General features: G+C 35.7%; 9 protein-coding genes and 1 long non-coding RNA gene across 10 annotated transcripts; 5 read left to right on the top strand and 5 right to left on the bottom strand.

Moving 5' to 3' along the window:
- The first annotated feature begins 2,059 nt into the window (after positions 1-2,059).
- Positions 2,060-3,418, top strand: LOC115631700. Its single transcript, XR_003996228.1, has 2 exons — positions 2,060-2,132; positions 3,024-3,418. It is a non-coding gene; the product is annotated as an uncharacterized LOC115631700 (long non-coding RNA).
- On the bottom strand, positions 2,897-3,292 carry LOC115630959 (kunitz-type serine protease inhibitor cvp2-like). The gene is made up of 2 exons (XM_030527533.1): positions 3,184-3,292; positions 2,897-3,123 (listed from the first exon to the last, which is right to left on the bottom strand). Exons 1-2 carry the CDS (start codon positions 3,248-3,250, stop codon positions 2,954-2,956), a joined length of 237 nt encoding a protein of 78 aa, XP_030383393.1. The 5' UTR covers positions 3,251-3,292; the 3' UTR covers positions 2,897-2,953.
- A 935-nt stretch (positions 3,419-4,353) lies between the features above and the next one.
- Positions 4,354-7,215, top strand: LOC115630958 (tissue factor pathway inhibitor). The gene is made up of 2 exons (XM_030527532.1): positions 4,354-4,843; positions 6,921-7,215. The coding sequence occupies exons 1-2, from the start codon at positions 4,537-4,539 to the stop codon at positions 7,088-7,090; spliced, it is 477 nt and encodes a 158-aa protein (XP_030383392.1). The 5' UTR covers positions 4,354-4,536; the 3' UTR covers positions 7,091-7,215.
- On the bottom strand, positions 5,637-6,261 carry LOC115630960 (tauPI-stichotoxin-Hcr2d-like). Its single transcript, XM_030527535.1, has 2 exons — positions 6,001-6,261; positions 5,637-5,940 (listed from the first exon to the last, which is right to left on the bottom strand). The coding sequence occupies exons 1-2, from the start codon at positions 6,065-6,067 to the stop codon at positions 5,771-5,773; spliced, it is 237 nt and encodes a 78-aa protein (XP_030383395.1). The 5' UTR covers positions 6,068-6,261; the 3' UTR covers positions 5,637-5,770.
- Positions 7,216-7,530: 315 nt separating the features above from the next.
- Positions 7,531-8,170, top strand: LOC115630957 (blackelin-4). The gene has a single exon (XM_030527531.1). It carries the CDS (start codon positions 7,553-7,555, stop codon positions 8,006-8,008), a length of 456 nt encoding a protein of 151 aa, XP_030383391.1. The 5' UTR covers positions 7,531-7,552; the 3' UTR covers positions 8,009-8,170.
- A 2,346-nt stretch (positions 8,171-10,516) lies between these two features.
- LOC115631683 (male accessory gland serine protease inhibitor-like) lies at positions 10,517-10,969 on the top strand. Its single transcript, XM_030528499.1, has 2 exons — positions 10,517-10,651; positions 10,718-10,969. Exons 1-2 carry the CDS (start codon positions 10,585-10,587, stop codon positions 10,897-10,899), a joined length of 249 nt encoding a protein of 82 aa, XP_030384359.1. The 5' UTR covers positions 10,517-10,584; the 3' UTR covers positions 10,900-10,969.
- Positions 10,970-11,893: 924 nt separating this feature from the next.
- On the bottom strand, positions 11,894-12,367 carry LOC115631581 (male accessory gland serine protease inhibitor-like). Its single transcript, XM_030528378.1, has 2 exons — positions 12,212-12,367; positions 11,894-12,147 (listed from the first exon to the last, which is right to left on the bottom strand). The coding sequence occupies exons 1-2, from the start codon at positions 12,276-12,278 to the stop codon at positions 11,966-11,968; spliced, it is 249 nt and encodes an 82-aa protein (XP_030384238.1). The 5' UTR covers positions 12,279-12,367; the 3' UTR covers positions 11,894-11,965.
- Positions 12,368-12,554: 187 nt separating this feature from the next.
- Positions 12,555-13,358, bottom strand: LOC115631582 (male accessory gland serine protease inhibitor-like). Its single transcript, XM_030528379.1, has 2 exons — positions 13,261-13,358; positions 12,555-13,192 (listed from the first exon to the last, which is right to left on the bottom strand). The coding sequence occupies exons 1-2, from the start codon at positions 13,325-13,327 to the stop codon at positions 13,011-13,013; spliced, it is 249 nt and encodes an 82-aa protein (XP_030384239.1). The 5' UTR covers positions 13,328-13,358; the 3' UTR covers positions 12,555-13,010.
- Positions 13,359-13,739: 381 nt separating this feature from the next.
- LOC115631820 (male accessory gland serine protease inhibitor-like) lies at positions 13,740-14,208 on the bottom strand. Its single transcript, XM_030528657.1, has 2 exons — positions 14,112-14,208; positions 13,740-14,032 (listed from the first exon to the last, which is right to left on the bottom strand). Exons 1-2 carry the CDS (start codon positions 14,173-14,175, stop codon positions 13,851-13,853), a joined length of 246 nt encoding a protein of 81 aa, XP_030384517.1. The 5' UTR covers positions 14,176-14,208; the 3' UTR covers positions 13,740-13,850.
- A 1,287-nt stretch (positions 14,209-15,495) lies between these two features.
- LOC115631935 (male accessory gland serine protease inhibitor-like) lies at positions 15,496-17,288 on the top strand. Its single transcript, XM_030528786.1, has 3 exons — positions 15,496-15,508; positions 16,823-16,911; positions 16,969-17,288. The coding sequence occupies exons 2-3, from the start codon at positions 16,845-16,847 to the stop codon at positions 17,148-17,150; spliced, it is 249 nt and encodes an 82-aa protein (XP_030384646.1). The 5' UTR covers positions 15,496-15,508; positions 16,823-16,844; the 3' UTR covers positions 17,151-17,288.
- Positions 17,289-17,710: the final 422 nt, after the last annotated feature.

Here is a 17,710-nt window from a genome sequence, read left to right as displayed (position 1 = left end):
AACAACTAAACATATACTATACTTGTTCTATTCCATTTTTCAAACATTTTCTTATTTGTGCTAGATACTGTGAACTCAGTAACAGTTATTCGCAGATTAAATGCTGCTACTGTCACAGTGAATTTTAAAAAGATTTTCCATCAAAAGCATTGAATTATATGTGAAATATTGCTTAAAGACTTTTTAAGCTATATTTTTAATGGAGTTTCTTTCTAAGAATAGCTATAAATAGTTGTTCTAAAAATGTTTTCCAACATGATACTGTAAGAGCTAGATACTGTGAGCTCAGTAATAGTAACAGAATTTCAAATTATTTTCACATTCTTAAGAGTTGACATTTCTATCTTTGTAGTTTGTAGTTGGATATCTGTAGTTGGATATCTGTAGTTGGATATCCAATAAGATCGAGCTTCAATAGGGGAAGGTGAAGAATTTTTGCAAATAATAGAAAAAACTGCTGTATCGAGGAATAAATTTAAGCGATTTAGCAATGGTTGACGTAAGGTTATAGAACAATTGTCATGTTGTCTGGTCCTGGTGATACAATTTTAGACACTGAATATTACTTATATAGAATAAACGATCTGCTATTTATGAGAGAATACACATAATTATAGGTTGAAATTTTATAGGACTACGAAATGTTATTAAAATGAGTCAATTATTTTTCCAGCTCTAAGAAGGGTAAGTGGATTGGAAAAAAATTATTTCACAATAAAAAAAAGTAATTTTTCATTATCAGAGAATTTAAGCAAAATATTTCATTGGCTGCTAAGAATCGCATTAGCTTTCGAGTGCGCAAATAATGTGAGTCGTTAATTTTTTCCACCCAACCACGTAGGGTATTTGCTCTAAGTAGTAAACAAAATGCACATAAATTACACGCTCAGTCATTGGTGTATATATACATAGTATATATAGTATATGTATATAGTATATATACATGAATGACGTAAAGATCTGCTCAGCAGCGACGGCAAACATGTTCCGCATATCAATATGAACAACAGTAACAAAAACAACAACAACAACAACAGGTTGGGTTGGGTTGGTGTTGTCGTTCGAAGTAAATGAAGACTTCAATTTCAGTTTCATTCGGCGTCAGATTTTGGCAGTAAGTGGGTCTGCATATGTTAATGAAGCCAAGTTGGATGACTACAGTTTAGTTGGAAGTATTAATTCAAAATGCAAAGGCACACAGCTGGCTGTCTAGTCGTTGGCAGTTAATTAAATGAAGTAATAAATGCAACATACGGGTCTGATTTCTGTAGTCAGTAGTCGGTAGTCGGTAGATCGACTGCCGGCTCAGTGGTTTAATTTAGTAATTAAACGTAGTTTTGGACACACACGCCGACATACTACTCGTATAATGGGGTGGCATTTCAATTATTTCGGGCAAATTAAACAGTTAACTGAATTGGCACCACCGTCAAATGTGTTGGCCCGTGTCTGCTGGCCTTTCAATCAGCCAAATACATAGTTTCAAATGTGTGTGTGTGTGTGGGTGTGTGCGCGCGCGCTTCTGGGCTAATGAATAAATAGCACGACACCGTTTCGATAGCTACTAAGTATCTACGATATAACATATATGTGTGTGTATGTATGTGTGTGTGTGTGTGAGAGATAGTTGTCAACACCAGCAGCCAATATCGTTGAGCGATAATTGAATTTTGACTGTGTATTAACACCTGCTACTCGTACAACATACAACATATTGCCGGCCATCCTCAAGTGCTTGTCTCGTTACTGTGCGAGACGCGACTACCTAATTATCACCCGATTTCTGACTCAACACCCTAATAGCATCTAATGAAAATTTAATGAACTGCAATATGCGACACATAATAATTGTCGCATCATTTGCATCTCCGTGTCAGGCCGGGCCCAGACCCAGACCCAAGCCCGGCACTTTGCATTACGTGCGCAAGCAAATGTTCTACGACTTGATTTATTATTCCGGTGAGGTAATCTGGGGTTAATATTTATTTACTTGTCCGCCGCGATTCACAGAACTAAGCTCACTCTACACTCGTACTTGCCATTATTGTTAGTTGTGAGTCGTTCAATCTTAATTACAGCTCGCTGGCACGCATTGTTCTAAACAAATTAAGCATTTAAGACAAGTTTAAATGGTGCTTACCATATTCTCAAGTCTTAACAATTAATGAATATTATAACTTTCTAAAGGAAGAAGAAGAATAATGTATAATATGATGCGAAAGAGAAAAAAAGATGATAGAACAGTCAGTTTAATGCCCTGTACCCTGTAACAAAATTATTTTATATGCGTTGTTATAGTATGGCTGAAGAAGAAGAATAAAAATCCAGTCGTAGGCAAACAAATAGCAAGTGATGTTATCGGAGTGTTGTGAGAAATGTACCAAAAATATCTTTCAAATATTTAGAGTTGTGCATTTTGATTTAGGGTTACTCTCTAAGCAAAATGTTGATTAATCTCTCTGCTAACCAATGTTATAATGCTCATCATCTGCTCTGAATAATATGTCTAATATCTTTTAATTCGTTGGGAAGTCAGCTGCAGTGAACAACAGACTTCATTTCTATTTTATTGGCAATAATAATGTTACCGACTTATTAAATATTTTGTACAGAATTTGATATAGATTGAGAGACAGTTGGTTTGTCTTCTTCTTCACACTTAACATATACTGCAGATGCTTCAAGGAAAAACTACTGATAATCCTTAAAGCTGGCAACACTCCTTAAAAAGCTTCTGGTTCGATGAAATTTGTTTAAAATTCGTAAACTCTATTAGATTGTTTAATGGGTTAGAGTAGTAGTGTATTGTCCCAAAATTGTCTCTGATTATAAAAACTTCTGGATGTCTATTCAAACAAAATAGTTGTAAAATCATAAGAATGCAATTATGTGCGAGTAGTTTTAAATCCATAAGTTTTTATTGAGGTGTTTGGTACAATTTATACCCCTCCTTTTAAAAATCGTTGTTACAATTCAATTTACACGCTGTCTCTGATTTAAAATTATTGGCATTACCCCCACAGCCTCCATACAAGAAAGAGCCGCACTCCTCACCAATGAAGCTCCATCTCGGAAATGCTCCCTTACAGTTCCCATCCACAAAAGGTTGCAACAAGCAAACAGCTGTAGAATACGAGAAGTCTTTGTTAGTCGGATTTGTCATAACATATTGGGCTTACTTACGATTCAATGCGCCCAAAGCCCCGCCGAACAGTGCAAATAGGAGGCAGATAACACTAATGGGTTTCATAGTAGTTTTGAATTGTGTCTAAGGACGTTTTATCCAAACTGTGGATGGTCTTTCTTACTTTTATGTAATTGCTAAACATTCATTCGTCAAGCTAAATTTGTATTGGTATTATATAAGCTGTGGAATGTACCGATAAGTGGATCTAATTAAATAGTATATAATCTGGAATAGGTTTACTTTTATTCATTCTCTATATGTTTTTTTAAGTTGAGAAGTCAGCTTACGCTGAACAACAGACTTCATTCCTATCTAATTGCTTATAATAATTTCACTGATTCGTTATTAATTTAATAATTTGCTATATCTTTTATTATATCTGAGTGTTTTTTTAAAGCATATGTGGAGTTTTAATTAAAATGAATTGTCCACTGAATCGCCAGGATTCTAACAGGTTTGCTATTTCCATGACTGCCGCTTCATACGATTTTCCTTTACCAATTGAATGGGTTGGCATGGCTTTTAAAGCTGGAGTACTGCAATAAATGAATCATAGATGGCGTTTATTAGAAGACTACACATGCATAGGTCTAGCTTTTGAATTGGAAACGGGAGAGCATGAAATACGGCTTCTTTATTGAGCTAATTGACCCAAGAGAGGTCGCTTGTAATGTATGCTATATATACGCTTGTAAAGCCAAATATTGATAAAGATCAGCGACAGACTATAAGGCGGATCTTGTTCGTTGCTCTTATCAACTGAACTGTGAACACATATTTGAATGAAAATATTGTTTGTGTACAGACAAATACTTTGAGTTCATTCCAGGAGAGTTCGCCCACTTAAGTACATAAGATTATGTAAATAATATGAATGATACAAAAAGTGACGACATCTTCATTAATTATCGCTTCGCCGACAGTGCCCTTATCTTGTTTGGTTGTCTGTGTAGGGTATTTGAGCGCCCATAACAGCTGATCGCATGCAAAAATAAAGTAAATAATTAACAGCAAACAACAAATACGAATGAAAAAAAGGAACAAACTGCGTTTGTCTGACGACAATTCATAAACAACTCAATAGCTGTGTTTTTATTTGTAAATCGTTGCTATAATTGCGCGACGCTTCGCGCTCGCTTGCTCGCTTGTGTTCAACGCGGCGTATACGCTATATGCGCTAAACGGGCCGCTTAGGCAAACACACACACACACACACACACAAACCAACACATAATTACAGTTGTATGTTTTTAATCTTAGCGCTCAAGCTCGTGGGCAGTTTAGAAAAACAGAGAACATTCAGTTGACATTGTTAGTTAATAACGCGCAGTTATCAGAACGGCCTGAAAATGACGCTGGCGTTGACCCAATTTCCGAAGAATCGTGTTGTAATGCTCATATGGGGCTTCACCTTGCTAATGCTGTGCCATGTGGAGGCGGTGACCACGCCCAATAATGCACAACCATCGAAAGTGCAGGCCGGCGGCAGTACAGAGCCGCAGGCGAAAATCCAGACTAGTGTCAATCCTCAGCCACAGGTTAAGGCACAGTCGAGTGGCGTCGTTCCGCAACCAAGTGGAATTCCGCTTCCCAGTGTCGCTCCACAGGGCAAGGATACGACGACGAAGCAGACTAAGTCGCAGGCAAAGCAGCAAGGTAAGTTGGAACCGCCCAAGGTGTAGAAGCCGGTTCAGACTATATAGACGAATTCATCGAAAAAAGAGTGCAGACTGTCAATTATTATTGGTTAGAAAAATAACGAGAAAACTATGTGAAACTGTTATTAAATAAATACTAAATTAACTAGTTAAGTGGTGGGACAACTAAATGTAATTAATTAAATATTCATAAAAGAATTTCATGTAGGTTGAGAGACAGTTGGCTTATCTTCTTCATAATAACATATTTTGGAGATGCGTGAAGCGAAATTCGTAAATTTCGTTTCATAGTTTAATGGGTTCTTATTACATATATGGTTTACTTACGATCCAATAGCAAGCAGATAACTCTAATGGGTTTCATAAAAGTGTTGAATTGTACCTATGAAAGCTTTATTTAAACTGTGGTTAGATCGAAGGGTCTTTTCTTACTTATATTTATTTGCTTAACATTCATTGGTCAAGCTAAATTTATATTATAAGCTGTGGAATATACCCATAAGTGGGTCTAATTAAATAGTGTATAATCTTGAATGGGTCAACTGTTAGTCTTTCTCTGGGTGTGTATTGCCAGTTCCTTTAAAGATCCATTATATATTTTTCCCACTTTATGTTAGGAAGCATAGAAATTGTACATGTATTTAGTTTTATCGATTTAACCCGCAAGTTTATATTTAAACGCAATAAATCGCATTTGTTTCTACTGATGGCGAATATATTTTTGAACTAATTATTAGATATCTTTAGGTCATTTTAACTAATCAGAATCAGTTCAGTTGGTCCGGATAATATAAAATTATGTATACTACACTCTTTTATTGTAGATGTTCGTTTTCAAAAGACAACACAAAAGAAGGTAATACAAAAAATTATAAAAAGCTTGCATTATTGATTTGAGGACTTTGATAAAATGTATACCTCTCTTTTATAAATCGCTTCCACATATCGAATTACATTCTGCCTCGGTTTTAAAATTATTGGCATTACCCTGACAACCTCCATAGACGAAAGAGACGCAGCTCTCACCATTGAAGCTCCATCTTAGAAAATATGCCTTACACGGCCCTGGAACAGAATGTTCCAAAAAGCAAACAGCTGTAGGGTGCGAGAAGTCCTTGTTAGTCGGATTTGTCATTACATATTGGGTTTACTTACGATCGAATGCGCCCAATGCCCCGCCGAACAGTGCAAACAACAGGCAGATAACACTAATGGGTTTCATAGTAGTTTTGAATTGTGTCTAAGGACGTTTTATCTAAACTGTGGATGGTCGTTTCTTATTTATATTTTTTTGCCTAACATGCATTCGTCAACCTAAATTTGTATTGCTATTGTATAAGTTGTGGAATAGACCGAAAAGTGGCTTAAACTAATTGTATGTGATTGCTAGGTGTTATATAATAAAATATTTATAAAATTTTAGGTACATATGTTTGTCCCTTATACACTTTTACATTTTGACTCGTATTCGATTGGAAATAACTTTGATAGCTTTCTCATGAACATTGCTTGGGGAAATTCGACCCGTAAGTGGGCGTTGAAATTTGATTAGATTGGTCTAAAAATGCTAGATGTTGCCTATAATCTCGCAAATCGTTACAATTTTGTAAAAATGCAATACGTTTATCAGAAAAAAATACAAAAATAATCTTTCTCAGACTTAGAAGAATCAAGAAGAATCAATCAACCAAGTTGATTATTCCAGCTCTTATTATTTCTAGGATCCTATCGTTCACACTCGTCTTGGTACTAAGAGTGATGCTCACGTAATTAGGGTAGACTATCGTAAGGTCGATTAAAGACTTTTTATTATTTCAGGAAATATTCAGCCCTTTTAACCTCATGCCCTCTTGTTAACCTTGAATTCAATCAAACCTTAAATCATCATTAAATTAGGTTCATTAAGGCTTTAGCTATTTTCAAAACAAATTTTTAATTCAAGTACAAATCGTTGGGTATTCTTAATATATAACTTTAAATAAATTCACAGATATATTAGTTTTATAGTCTGAACAAGCTTGAAGATGAATTAAATATTTGATAAGATTATATATGATTGATCTTTTAATCCCAAGATCCCAAGTGCCTGCAACCCCTGGAGCCTGGTCCGTGTCGGATGAGTCTGGAGCGGTATTACTACAATAAACAGAAGAATGCGTGCGAGACGTTCAAATATGGAGGCTGTCGAGGCAACGACAACCGCTGGGGCTTCCGGCAAACGTGCGAGGAGGCATGTCTGATATGAGGGAACTGAATCCAAACAGAATAGCCATTACACATTAATTGTCGACTGTTATTGTTTTTGTTTTATTTGATTTTTGATTTTTTGTTTACACCAGTGCTGTGCGGAAATAAATATGCATGCGCGTATGATTTGGTTTTATAGTAATAGGTAGACTAATCTATAAGATCGTTGAACTGCAACGAAGGCTGAGCCATTGGCAGTCAAAAGTTGTCGCGACGACGACGTCTACGTCAACGATATAGCCAGCGCCCCCGTGATTTACATGCGCCGGCGAATCAGTTAAGCAAATAAATGTATGGCAAAGTTTCAGTTTGTGATTAAAAAAATAAAAAGAGAGAAGATAAAAAAAAAAATAGCTATACGACGTGCCGGCGCTGACGCATGAGCGTTGCCTCCAACCTGGTATTTAAGCCTAGCCGGCGCTTCGTCAACTTATCATTCGTTCAGTTGAAGTGTATCGAGATGTACAAGTCTTTGATTGTGTTCGCTATTGGCGCGCTGCTCTGTGTGGGCGCTCAAGGAGCCGCCGTTGACTCCAGCAATGCCGATTTGGTTGTGGAAATGCAAAAGATTGGTAACGAGGAGCCTGTGGCACCACCAGATGTGTCCAGTGTGCCTGAAGACTGCCATCAACCCAAGGAGACGGGCAGATGCTTCGCACTCTTCTACCGCTATGCCTACAATGTGGATACGGGGGCGTGCGAGGAGTTCATCTATGGCGGCTGTGCGGGCAACAAAAACAATTTCGAGACCAAGGAGCTGTGCGAACGCGCCTGCGTCCTTAAATCCAATGCAGATCCAGATGCTGAGAAGGTTACTGAGGCAGCTGAGGCGTCGCCGGCGGCGGAGGCAGAGTCAGTCCCGACTACCGAGAAGCTGCCAGCGAAGGAGGACACAAGCACGCCGCTCGCTACATAAGAGCACAAATTTTTGAATTAGTTATACAGCATTTTATAATTCTTAACTCATATGTGTCTGTTTATTATGTTTATGCAATAAAACCGATGTTAGTATTACGTTACTTTTTTGAATAATAAGTTTAAAAAGCCGAAAATTAAAAAAAATACTTTCACGAATCAATTTATTCTATGACTTTAATGCAATATAGCAGTTAATGCTTTATAGAATAATCCCATCTGCATCTAACATATGTATTTCCACCTCTTAGCCTATAGGCCGTTAGCTCATCCGTTAAATAGTTTCAAATAAATTTAAATATTCGTGTCTAATGTACAAGAACTAAGGCTAAATTATCTATCAGAAAATAGTTTCACTAATCTTCCTTAATTTTTATTTTATTTTTTACGATCGCCTTCTTATAAGTATAGAGGTTTCTAGCCCAACATCCATCTTTTAATTTTATTTACAATACATATCTATGATTGCCTTTTATATATCCGTTATAGCTTTATCAGGCTCGCCATTGTCAGTATAAATAATAAATGTTTTTACTGCATTTGTAAATAATTAATAATAGTTGTAATAATAAATAATAATAGTTGGGAATACCTTGAACAGGAACCCAATAAACTTAACGCTAATAAAAGGGACCGAAGCGCTGCTCATATTAAAACTGATTTATTTAAACATCTGTCTTTTTTGTATCTGTTTTACTCTTTTTAAAGTTAGTTAGAAAAACCCTAAATTTTAGAGACATATAAATCATCAGCAATGCGGAAGCAATCTGTCCCGTATGACTATTTCAATAATATGTTTACACTAGAGTTCTACTTTTTGTTTCAGTAATTCGTTAAAATAATGGGAAACGTGTTAGGAATGCTAAGCTGTCTTCTAGATTTGACGATAAAGAACAGTACACGAGTATCAGTATTTATTTAAATTAATTGGAGAATTAATTTGGAAAATGTTTAGGAGATAATATTTTTATTTAAGAATTTTACAATTGTACAACTCTGAAGTGCAACTATAGTTTTCGTTCAGTGCTTAGATTATAAGTTGAAAACAACAAGATTCATGTGATTAGTAAAATCTAGATAGTTGGAAAGATATATAGGTATAGTAGGTTGAAGATAATATAGTTTGTTTTAAGGTAGGTCAATATGATATCTCTCTTGAAAATACCCCGGGGATTGTCAACAAAATCAAGAAAGGTCTAGTAAATGTAAGATAATAAAAATTTTTTTAACGTAAGTATGTCAAGAGTACATTTTTCTTAGAAATACCCGAGAACATTCGCTAAAACAAATGTAAATGTTACAAGTAAATAGAAAAATCCAGACAGTTGGAGGGATATACTATAAAACAACAGTAAAGCTAAGCTATTAAGGCATGTCAAAACTGCATCTATCAGTCAGATAAGGTAAATGGTTAATAAGGTTAATAAGGTTTGTTCAAAGTGAAAAATACTTTCTCAGATCCTTGAGCTTATAGACTGGCATTCATCCAGACAGCTGGACATGGCTATATCGATTCGTCTCGTCATGCGGGTTAAGAGTATATATGCTTTATGTGGTCGGAGGTGGTATTCCTTCTACCTGTAAAATATTTTACACAAAATTAAAATACCCTTTTTACCCTATGGGTACAGGGTATAAAAAGAAGATATGAATAGCTTTCGATTAAGTTTTCTAACTAAAGTAGTTCCCACTTCCGCTGACATCATACAGCTTCCAGATTTATTTATAATTTTCGGTCCGTTTTCATTTTGGTTTTGCCAAAAACAAAATTTTTTTCGATAAGATTTATGACAGCGCGCTGTTGAACATAAATATTTACTTCAACAACTAAAGCGCGAGGGTATTCCCGAGTATAGCGGACAAATAAATAGAATTCTCAGTAAAAGTGAGTGGAAAAACAAGGCAATGAAAATAAATAATAAACATTTACATATTCACTCGATTTTGTGGGCGTAATTGCTGCGAAGTAATGGGAGAGCTAACGAAATAAGTATTTAACAACAATTGTGACTATGTCTGTGGAGAATATACTCGTAAGTTAAGTTAATTGTTATCTCTTACAAACATATACATGCATACATATAGTATGAGTAACTTAAAATGTACAGAACGTATGAACATTTATAAACTGCTGGATATTTTTGAAGTTGTTTCTGCAAACATGTGTTTTTTTTTTAATTGTTTCAAGAAATGTTTGTTTACAAATGCAAATCTAATATTAATTTAGCTTAAAGCAAAGATAGATTCATAAATAATAAATCGTTAAAGTATTATTTCTAATATTAAACTAGCTAAAAGCAATGAAAGATCCATAATTAATAAATAGTTAAAATATTATTTAATAAATGATCTACCTTTGAGTAATTTTTTCTAGAGCATTTGGGAAATCCCACTCGAAGTGGAAGTATAGTATATATATACATGATTTTGTTTGTGTTTGTTTTTTAATTTCACAAGCATTTGTTAATGAGCTTTGTGCACACTCAGTAATAATATTTACGGCGCCAATTGCTGATATAAAGACTAGCTCTGTGCTACATAGTCTCAGTATAATTCTCTCAATCGTTCGAAGAAGCCATGAAATTTGTCGTTGCTATATGTTTGCTGTTCGCCCTTATCGGCGTTGCGTTGGGCCTGAAGGATCGTAAGTGCTAGGAGTCTCAAAGTCTAAGCTGGCAATTCTTAATTTATTTTGACCTCGTTTCCATAGCCATTTGCGGTGAGCCGCATTCCGGGGATGGACAAGGAGCAATTAGATGTGCTGCCTATATGCCCAAATGGACGTACAATTCGGCCGCCAACGAATGCATCTCTTTCATCTATGGAGGCTGTGGTGGGAATGCCAATCGTTTTGGTTCGCAAGCGGAATGTGAAGAGAAATGCAAGGAATAAATTATGTGACTAGCAGTAATATTGTTTATCTGTTGAACTGCCAATAAATGTGTTGAAGTTGTTAATTGTACTTGAAGAAATTTAAACAATGCTAGAGTAACGTAAATTATTAGTTCAGACAGTAAGTATGGCATTTCAAATATGACTTTACTAGACCTCAGTTAACATGGGTGTTGTGTTTCTTGTAACCCTTTTGGACTCCATATTTAATACAGTACTTATGAATTAATATGCTTTGTAACGCCTCATTTTAATTGTTACATACATTCCATCAAAACTATAGTAGTATTGAATATAGGATATTAATCAGCTGGGCTGGACTTTGGCATTTTTTTAAAACCATAGTTAAGTTAGTTATTTATTTATTAATCGACAAACAAAGCTGTCGGTGTAAAAAAAATTTAAAAAAAGTTACAATAAATATTAAATAAATAAAACTAGAAAAAACAAACAAATAGCCATGATATTAGTAACATTAATGAAGAATTTTACGAGTTACAGAGTTTAGTGTTTTTCCATAAATGGTTTTTCTTCAAAATAATTATCTAACAACTCTTTTGTTGCTTTTGTAAATTTAATATCGCTAGTGGTTTAAAAAATTGCCAAATTAAACAACAAATAAGTGTCGTATGTAAATGGGAATTGGTTGGTTGGTTGTAAAATGAGTTAATTGAACTACTAGATTTAGTAACAAATTTATTTTATAATTTGTAGAAATGAAAGCTATTTTTTACGCAGACAATTCAGAGAAATAATAACGATACGGTTGATAAATTGGTTCGTATTGAAAAACATTGCATTAGTCTGTTGAACGAATATAGCAGATTGGAAGCCAACCAGCTGTGAATTGGAATTGAAATTACAATGGAAATTTTTGTGAAATTTTTTTTTAAATGTGGATGTTATTTTTTTAAACACAAGTAATCCAGTCCTTTGATATTCTTTTCTTTGTCTTTTCTCCTTCTATATGCTTTCATTGCAGAAATACACATTGTTTTCATTTTTTGTACACTTTTTATTGCCGTCAAAACTTTTTTTAAAAATTATTTTCTATGCCATTTCGAGTCTATTCCTTGCATTTGCTTTCACATTGATCTTGTGATGCAAAACGATTGGCATTGCCGCCACATCCTCCGAATATGAAACTGACGCACTCATTGGCAGCTGCATTATAGGACCAGCTGGGAATATAGGCTTCACACGAAATCCGGCCGTCACCATTTAGGGAGTGTTCCAAGCCGCATATTTCTGTGGATCATTGACATTTTTCAACAACCAGAGGGGCTGAGTAAATATGTGTTTGAATACACACCATTTTTAAGTGCACAGGCACTGGCGAATATCGTCGCTACTGCCACTAATAATATCAAAAATTTCATTTTTAACTCGTATTTTTACTTCACAACTCTCCTAAAACCAAAAACCGACTAACGGGCGCTAGGCCTGTGCGCTGATTTTATACAAACTGTTTGTTTGTCTTATCATCAGGTCTTGGCAGCAATACTCGTCGGTGTCAACATTTGTGCTTCTATATTATATATGTATGTATGTACGAGTATGTAGTAAAATATTGCAGCTTGACTGTTTCTGATTGCTTAACCGAATATTATTATTGTGATCCAGATTTGGCGGGAGAATTTATTGTTACACTGCTATAATTATTACATCCATTTTTATTTCGGTGACTCAGCTTATGACCCAATATCTGAAGGTAATTTACAGCTCAACAGTAGCTCATCATTTCGATGTCTCGAGTCTAGGAAACTGTCTGAAACTCAACGCTACATACACTTTCCCTTTCACAAAGTTCTATGATTTTAGTTGCTCTATTTTCAGAGATCCTTGTCTTAATAAAAATAGCCACCAGGACTTGCAGGGAATATAAACGTGATTCTAGATTCATCTATTTTTCTCTGCATTTGTATGATTGCCAAAATCCAATAGTAATTTAATGCTCTTCCAAATCCAAATATTTTGGGGTTGCTTCACAACTTTTATGGCCCGTAGCACATCCTACCCTATCCCTTTCTCCTAATACAGATTATTAAAGTGAAACTATTAATGACTATAAAATGCATTTTCACATATCAACTGATAAACAATATTTGTGCTTAGATTCTGCATTTCAGTTCACATTCCCATTTTGACCAAAAACGATTCTCATTGCCACCGCAGCCTCCGTAGATGAAGAAGATGCATTCATTGGCCAGAAAATTGTACGTCCACTGCGGTATGGAGGCATAACATCCTACAATTCCGTCTCCATCCGCAGAATGGCTCTGATAACAAATGCCTGTGAAAATGAAATCAAAGTTAAATAAGTAATGCCCGTCTTGGCTTCATCTTCATCGTAGCACTTACGATTCTTAAAGCCCAACGAAACACCGAGAAGAGCGAACAACACGCATATTGCAGTGAGAAACTTCATAACTTCTTCGAGCGATTTTCCGTACTTGGTAAAGCGAATTAGACTAAGACTAGATAGCAGGGCACTAGGCTTTATATTAGCAATTGGCGACGTAAATATAACAAATAAATATTCAAAATTTATGCAAATTATTGGCTATTAAATATAAATGTAAATGTTCATTAGTTTTTGCAATTGACTTCCGAGCTGGAAAACTTCATTTTCAGTTTATAGCTTAAGCACCAAATGTAAAATCGATCACCTCCCTTTGAAGCTTGATCGTATTCGTTTTCCATCTACTTTTTTGCTACCATAAGACCTAGCAGAGGCGAACCTTTTTTTTGTAAAAATTTGGCTCGAAGTCGCTGAAAAATCAATCAAAACAGTGGAAGATTGAGCTTGGTACTTGTCTGTTTTTCAAAGATATCTCAAGTTAATTTGGTATTAAACAGTTTTTTATGGAAACTCAAAATCAGTTAACGACTATAAAACGCATTTTCACATTTCAACTGATAAACATAAATATTGTCGTTGGTTCTGAGTTTTATTCCACGCATTTCTGCTCACAGTCGTATTGTGACCAAAAACGATTCTCATTGCCACCACAGCCTCCGTAGATGAAGAAGATGCATTCGTTGGCTTCCGCATTGTACGACCATTGAGGCATAGAGGCCATACATGCTACATCTCCGTACCCATCCGCAGAATGGGGGAGATCACAAATGGCTGTGGAAATAAAACATAAGTAAATTAGATATTGCCTGCTTCGACTCTGACTCTTCCTCCTCCTCTTCGTAGAACTTACGATCCTTGAGCGCCAACGAAACGCCAAGAAGGGCGAACAGCATGCTTATTGCGAGAAATTTCATGGCTTCCTTCTACTGTTTTCCTCAATTGGTAGAACGTATTGTACTGAGACCATTTAGGAAAGCCCTCGGCCTTATATCAGCAACTATCTCAAATAATTATTCAAAATGTATGTAAATTATTTGTTGTTAAATATTTCATGAGCCCTCACATTATTTCGTGGCACTCACGCTTACGAAATTGTATAAGTAGGTAAATATTTATTATTTATTTTTATTGGGGCTCGTCAGCTATATTCCAATTTCAAAATTCCGGGAAAACGTAATTTTCAGTTTAAACACGGAATAGAAATCGATCACCTTCTCTTGAAGCCAGCACCAACTGGGAGAAGGGAGGGAGGAGAAGGTCTCTGCGACCCCATATATATAAATAAGTTATGGTGCATAGAGACAAAAAAAAAAAAAAATGCGAATACCGTTTGAAAGAGCAACAAAATCGATAGTAAAGATATGATAAACAAACAAAACTTTCCATGCAATATTTACAGTTATATTTAAACATTGTTTTCTGTTGTTTATATATTCCTTATCATAGAATTCGATCTCGACATAACCGTTTGTGCCCCTACCATGCTCAAATCACCTTTAATTCAATGCATTTTTGTACCCTGAAAGGGTATACTAGTTTTGTGCGAGTGTAAGTAACAGGGAGACACCTCCTTCTCCCCACAAAGTATATATATTATTGAACAGGATGACAAGTCGAGTCGATATAGCAATGTCCGTCTGTCCGTCCGTCCGTCCGTCTGTCTGTATGAACGCAAGGATTTCAGAAAGTATAACTGCTAGAATTACCGAACTTGGTACCGAACTTGGTATCCAGATTCTCCTAAGTCCGAGAAAGTACGAGTTTGAGTTTTTTTTTTTTCAACCCACTCCCCCGCAAATCGTGTTTTTTCCATAACTCCCGTAATTTTTGGAATTTTGAACTCAAATTTGGTTATTACATCCAGTTAGTGATTAAGTAAGTTAGAGTATACGCTTTTTTTTCTATCAAATACTATTTAAATGCTCTTCCATGTTTTCCAGATCGCAACTACATAGCTGTGCAATAAAATCAAAGTGAAATTATACTCTACGTCTTAGCACTTATTAAAAGCAAGAAATTTCATGGCTTCTTCGAACAGATTTCCGTAGCTGATGGAACGAATTACAATACGAGGGTACTGAGACTAGCTAATAAGTGATTTAATGCAATGACACGATGTTCCGCCACGGTAAGTAATTGAACAAATAAATTATTGAATATTGCACCACTAACTAGGTATATTGCCGGCGAATGAACTACAATTCGCAATACGACATTTTCTAAATACATTTCATACGTTGATTTCATGTACGTGACAATAAATTATTTTTGTGATTTGATTTGATTTACTAGCCACTATTCTAACAAGTAAAAAAGCTAAAGTCGGGTGTCCCGACTTTGAAATACTCTGTACATATGTTTACAATAATTATAGAAAATAAAAAAATTAAGAAAATAAAAAAAAAATTTGATCGATTTTACCTCTCTCGGTATTCGAACTCACGTAAAGGGTTTATAATTGCACATTTACATAGAAATTGCGCCTGTGTGAGTGTATGTATGCCTATGCGCATCTATTCGTGTCTGTGTAAGCATTTTCGCAGTCAACCAAACAGCAACATCAACAACAGCCGCGGGCAGCGCTTGAGCAGCGCTGCAGCAGCGCTGCATCAGCAAATATATTTATGGCTATAACTTCTTGTTAAATCGGTCTATCATAATGAAATTTGGCAAACGGACACATAATAACTAACTGGGGGTATTTCCAAAATTTTAGTTCGAAATTCCAAGAATTACGGGAGTTACGATTTGCGGGGTAGAGGGGGGAGGGAGGGGAATTCCAAAATATACATTTTCTGCGTATTCACATAAGGCATCTGGGACTAAAATTTGGTGTTCCTAGGTCTTATAGTCTCCGAGATATAGGCGATTATACGAATGGAAAATCGGGAAAACCCCCATAGGGGGGAAGTGGGGGGGAAAATCAAAAAAATAAAACAAACTCGTATAGAATACACACATAACGCATCTTCGTGCAAAATTTGGTGTCTCTATCTCTTATAGTCTCTGAGATCCAGGTGTTCATACGGACGGACAGACGGACAGACGGACAGACGGACAGACGGACAGACGGACAGACAGACAGACAGGGCTAGATCGACTCGTCTCGTCATGCTGATCAAGAATATATATACTTTGTGGGGTCTGCCACGCCTCCTTCTGCCTGTTACATTTTTCAGCTCCCGCAAACCTAATATACTCTTGTACATTTCATGTACAGAGTATAAAAAGTAGTAAGGCTACGCCTACGTCGATCATAAACAAATATACTAGATAGCAGTCTCTACTTGTATTGGCAGTTTGAATAGAAACGAGCCGGAAATTCGCAGACAACAGCTGTCATTTGTTTGTTTGAACTGCATTCGCACAAAAAAATATACGTATGTGTTTGTATTTATTTTAAATATACTCGTATATATATTTTGTATTCGACAAACACTCGTCAATGAACCCAAAGTTCAAACGTTGATAATCTTCAAGTTTTCTGTTTAGTTGAGCTATAAAGAGGAGCTCGACACGTCTAGCACTCAGTAATCGTTGTGCTGGCATCTAAAATTTTAGTTTGTACTTCAAGTTTTGTGAAATGAAATTCCTGGCGCTTATTTCCGTGCTCCTTGCACTGCTCGGCCTGGCTGTGGGCCTCAAGGATCGTAAGTGTTTCTCACTCCAAATATTCACATTTCTGTGACAATTATTTCTTCATGCAGCCATTTGTGGACAGCCACATTCAGCGGATGGTAATGGTGTGGCCAGGTGTATGGCACTTATCCCTAAATGGACCTACAATGCGGCAGATAATCAGTGCGTGGAGTTCATCTATGGAGGCTGTGGCGGCAATGACAATCGATTCGAAAGTCAATCTCAGTGTGAAGCAAAGTGCAAGAACTAAATAAAAGTTGTTGTAGTAGTATATTATGTAATGCTATATACTTGTAGTTTCAAATCCAGAAATTATGAAAAAAGTTCAACTTTTACGGAATACATTTTACAAATACAAATACAAATTTTTGATCAATTTGAAAACCAATTTTGATAAAAAAAAAGTCTCTGAATTGATGACAGAGTTTCAGAAACTTTTCTTTCAAACTCACAAACTGCCTTTTGACGACTTTATTGTTGGCAACAAAACAATGAAATAATTTCTAAATCAGAACTGTCGCATGTTTTAATGCTTAGATTTAAAGACTAATATGTGTTTAGTTTGTTTCTTGTCATTCGTGTTTAATTTCTCTTCGACTTTCTAAAGATGAACATTTGAAGAAGCTGTGAAAAAGCTTTACTTTTAGCCTTGACAATTAAAATGATCGATGTTAAAAAGCAATCAAATATCGAAATAAAATTGTACATTTATGAATCAGCCGACCATATCATTGATCTCTGGATATATTATCCCAGAAGAAGGCATTCACGATCGCTCCCACAGAGTAACTCAAAATATTAACCAATTAA

Source organism: Scaptodrosophila lebanonensis, unplaced genomic scaffold (assembly GCF_003285725.1).
Source record: "Scaptodrosophila lebanonensis strain 11010-0011.00,11010-0021.00 unplaced genomic scaffold, SlebRS2 tig00001412-arrow-pilon, whole genome shotgun sequence".
Classification (NCBI taxonomy): Eukaryota; Metazoa; Arthropoda; class Insecta; order Diptera; family Drosophilidae; genus Scaptodrosophila; species Scaptodrosophila lebanonensis.
This window is presented reverse-complemented; position numbering and strand designations above follow the sequence as displayed.